The sequence below is a fragment of the Cibotium barometz genome, chromosome 17, assembly GCF_041138505.1.
Source record: "Cibotium barometz isolate CiBa-2024 chromosome 17, ASM4113850v1, whole genome shotgun sequence".
Lineage (NCBI taxonomy): Eukaryota > Viridiplantae > Streptophyta > Polypodiopsida > Cyatheales > Cibotiaceae > Cibotium > Cibotium barometz.
In genome coordinates, this window is record NC_141062.1 from 4,528,687 (window position 1) to 4,531,210 (window position 2,524).

The following is a 2,524-nucleotide window of genomic DNA, read 5'->3' on the forward strand; positions in this document are numbered from 1 at the left end:
TATATATTCCATCGATCGACTTACAAGTTAAGTATCATTTTCCAAAGTTAAATCTAGAGTTCAAGGTGTGCGTTACAAGTCTTAAATTTAGGGGACCCGGGTGCAGGGACCATAGCCGAAAACGTTGAACATTTCTAAGGTTGTGTAAAGACTAGTCGACACCAACACCGTGTATGCGACTAGTCAAACAGGAGCCTAAAGACCTGGTCATGAAAGTTCAAGCAGCTTAAATTCAACCATCGCTCTTGGAACAGCAAGATCCGTCTGTGAAAGTTGCGCCTCCTCCACTACCCATTCGTCTCCAGCCTCTCAATTGAGCTTCCTCTATAGAAATCCAGGACAGAGGCGGAGGTAGTTTTCCATCATCATCTGACATGGCAACGCAAACTCAAGCGCCCTCGAGTACAGCAGCTCCTCCTCCCTCCCTCCATGTGATCAGGCAGCAGCGCCATAGGCCTCAGCTCAAAAGCTTACCCGTTGGAAGAGACAGCCATGGCAGGTCACCCTTCTCGCTCAGCTTGCAAAGCCCTCTTGCCAACTACAACAAGAAAGCATCCCCGAAACCCAGCAGCCCGGCCGTACAGCTCTTGGAATCAATCACCCCAAGGCTGACCTGGAAACCAGCTGCTTCCCCGCGCAGCCGGTCGAGCATTGAGGTCGAAGAAGAAACGGCAATCAAAGTACACAATTCTCCTTCGCCATTGGAAAAGAAGAGGGAGGAGCTGGTTTCGCACTTGGAGAGATGTCTGCAAGCTGGTGGGGGGCAGGAGAAAAAGGAGGTGCTGAGCATTAGTAGAGATCAGGCCGGACAGCCCATCGGTTCTAAAAGTAGCGTGGCTTGCGAGGGCAGCCCAACGGCTAGGGCCTTGTACCAGGCCTTCCCCCAATCCTTCCCAATCCGTTACCCTCAACCGGAAGCAGTTTTCTCTGCTTTGGAGTCCCGCAAGGCCGACCGAGCCCTTCTACCGGTCGAGAACTCGCTAGACGGAACCGTCCACCGGACCTACGACCTGCTGCTCCGGCACAACTTACACATAGTGGGGGAGCTCATCCAGTGCCAAAGTCTGCACGTGCCAGTCATTTCCGGTACAGAGGTGGACGCAGTCGCGTCTCGGTTCTGGGTGCTGGCCAGGGATCCCATTTTGCCCAGAGACGATGACTGTTTCAAGACGACGGTGGCCTTGGTGCTTTCAGACGGGCTGGGCGCTCTTCACAAGGTCATGGCCGCCTTTGCGTTCCGGGGCATCCAGGTGACCAAGGTTGAGAGCCGCCCGTGGAGGCAGCAGCCCCTTCGGGCGGGCCGTTGTTGCGGCGAGAAGGGTGTGGTCGTGGTCATCAGCTATTTTCAATATGTGGTTTACATCGACTTCCAAGGCTCTACTGCAAGCCGTAGCGCCCAGAATGCGCTCTCGCAACTGCAAGAGCACTCCTCCTTCTTGCGAGTGCTGGGCAGCTACCCCACCCTCCACACTAGCCGGACGCAACATATGACTCAGATGGCCGGTCGTCCAATGACGCCACTCGCCTCTCCCACACCACCCATTTTTGTCACAGCCTGAATAGCTGTCAAATTTGGAACTATGTACCCTTCAAAAGGCACAATAAAAATTCTTCCAAGACTTCAAGGTATTTTCAGTTTGCTCCTGTTTAGAAACATCCATTGATGACATCTAATAAGATAGCAGCAGTTGTTGGATATGAATAATCCTTGTAGTCTAAGGTTCTACACATAGACAAAGAAAGATTTTATATTCATGCACAATGGTATTATGCCTTTTATCTTTAGGAAGCTTGAGTAGGACAGATAGAGAGAGATTTTATGTACATGCACAATGCTATTATGACTTTTATCTTTAAGAACGAGCAACCTCACCCATCTTCAACAGGTAGGCCTACCCCTCCTCGAACCTCCACATTGCTTCCCCCGCGTCGAGCCTCCAAATTCTTGCCACGTAGCAACCTCGTGAAACTCTTCCTTTATATAATATAGTGAGGTCTCCCCCAAAAAGCGGAATATGCCTAGCATCAAGGCTGTATATTTTCCCATAACCATAAAGTTTAATGTTCAACCTCGCATGAAAATAGCCCGCAAGTAATCTACTAGTCAAGAATAAGTGCATTACCCAAAAACATGCCCAAACAAGTGCGGTTATAATAAAGGGATTTTAGGCTTACACATGCGCATGGGCGGATGGGCCAAGGCACATGGGGCTTAGGGGAATTTACACATGTGGTGTTACGGCATGAGGGCCTTGGGACTATAAAAGCCACTAGCCCTAGGCCTACTGTAACTTTTGTATACCTTTCACATCTTTAGAATATCATTTGATATCTTAGTCACCTAGATATCTTTAGCTTTCTCTCTAATCTAGGCTAATCTAGGTTAAGTTAAGCTAATCTTGAGCTAATCAAGCTAATCTAGGTGTAGCTTTCTTGAACTAGCTCACAAGTCAAGAATAAGTGTTTGTTGGTAGTCGGGAACACGTGTGGTAGTTGAGAACAAGTGCAATGATCATGGAGTAGG

At 49.2% G+C, this 2,524-nt stretch overlaps 1 protein-coding gene across 1 annotated transcript; it reads left to right on the forward strand.

The window, feature by feature from the left end:
- The first annotated feature begins 234 nt into the window (after positions 1-234).
- On the forward strand, positions 235-1,719 carry LOC147629606 (arogenate dehydratase 3, chloroplastic-like). The gene has a single exon (XM_086811096.1). It carries the CDS (start codon positions 375-377, stop codon positions 1,557-1,559), a length of 1,185 nt encoding a protein of 394 aa, XP_086667222.1. The 5' UTR covers positions 235-374; the 3' UTR covers positions 1,560-1,719.
- The last annotated feature ends 805 nt before the right edge of the window (positions 1,720-2,524 follow it).

Excerpts from the sequence above, each read along its gene's own strand:
- LOC147629606 (XM_086811096.1), top strand. The coding sequence starts at position 375 with ATGGCAACGCAAACTCAAGCGCCCTCGAGTACAGCAGCTCCTCCTCCC.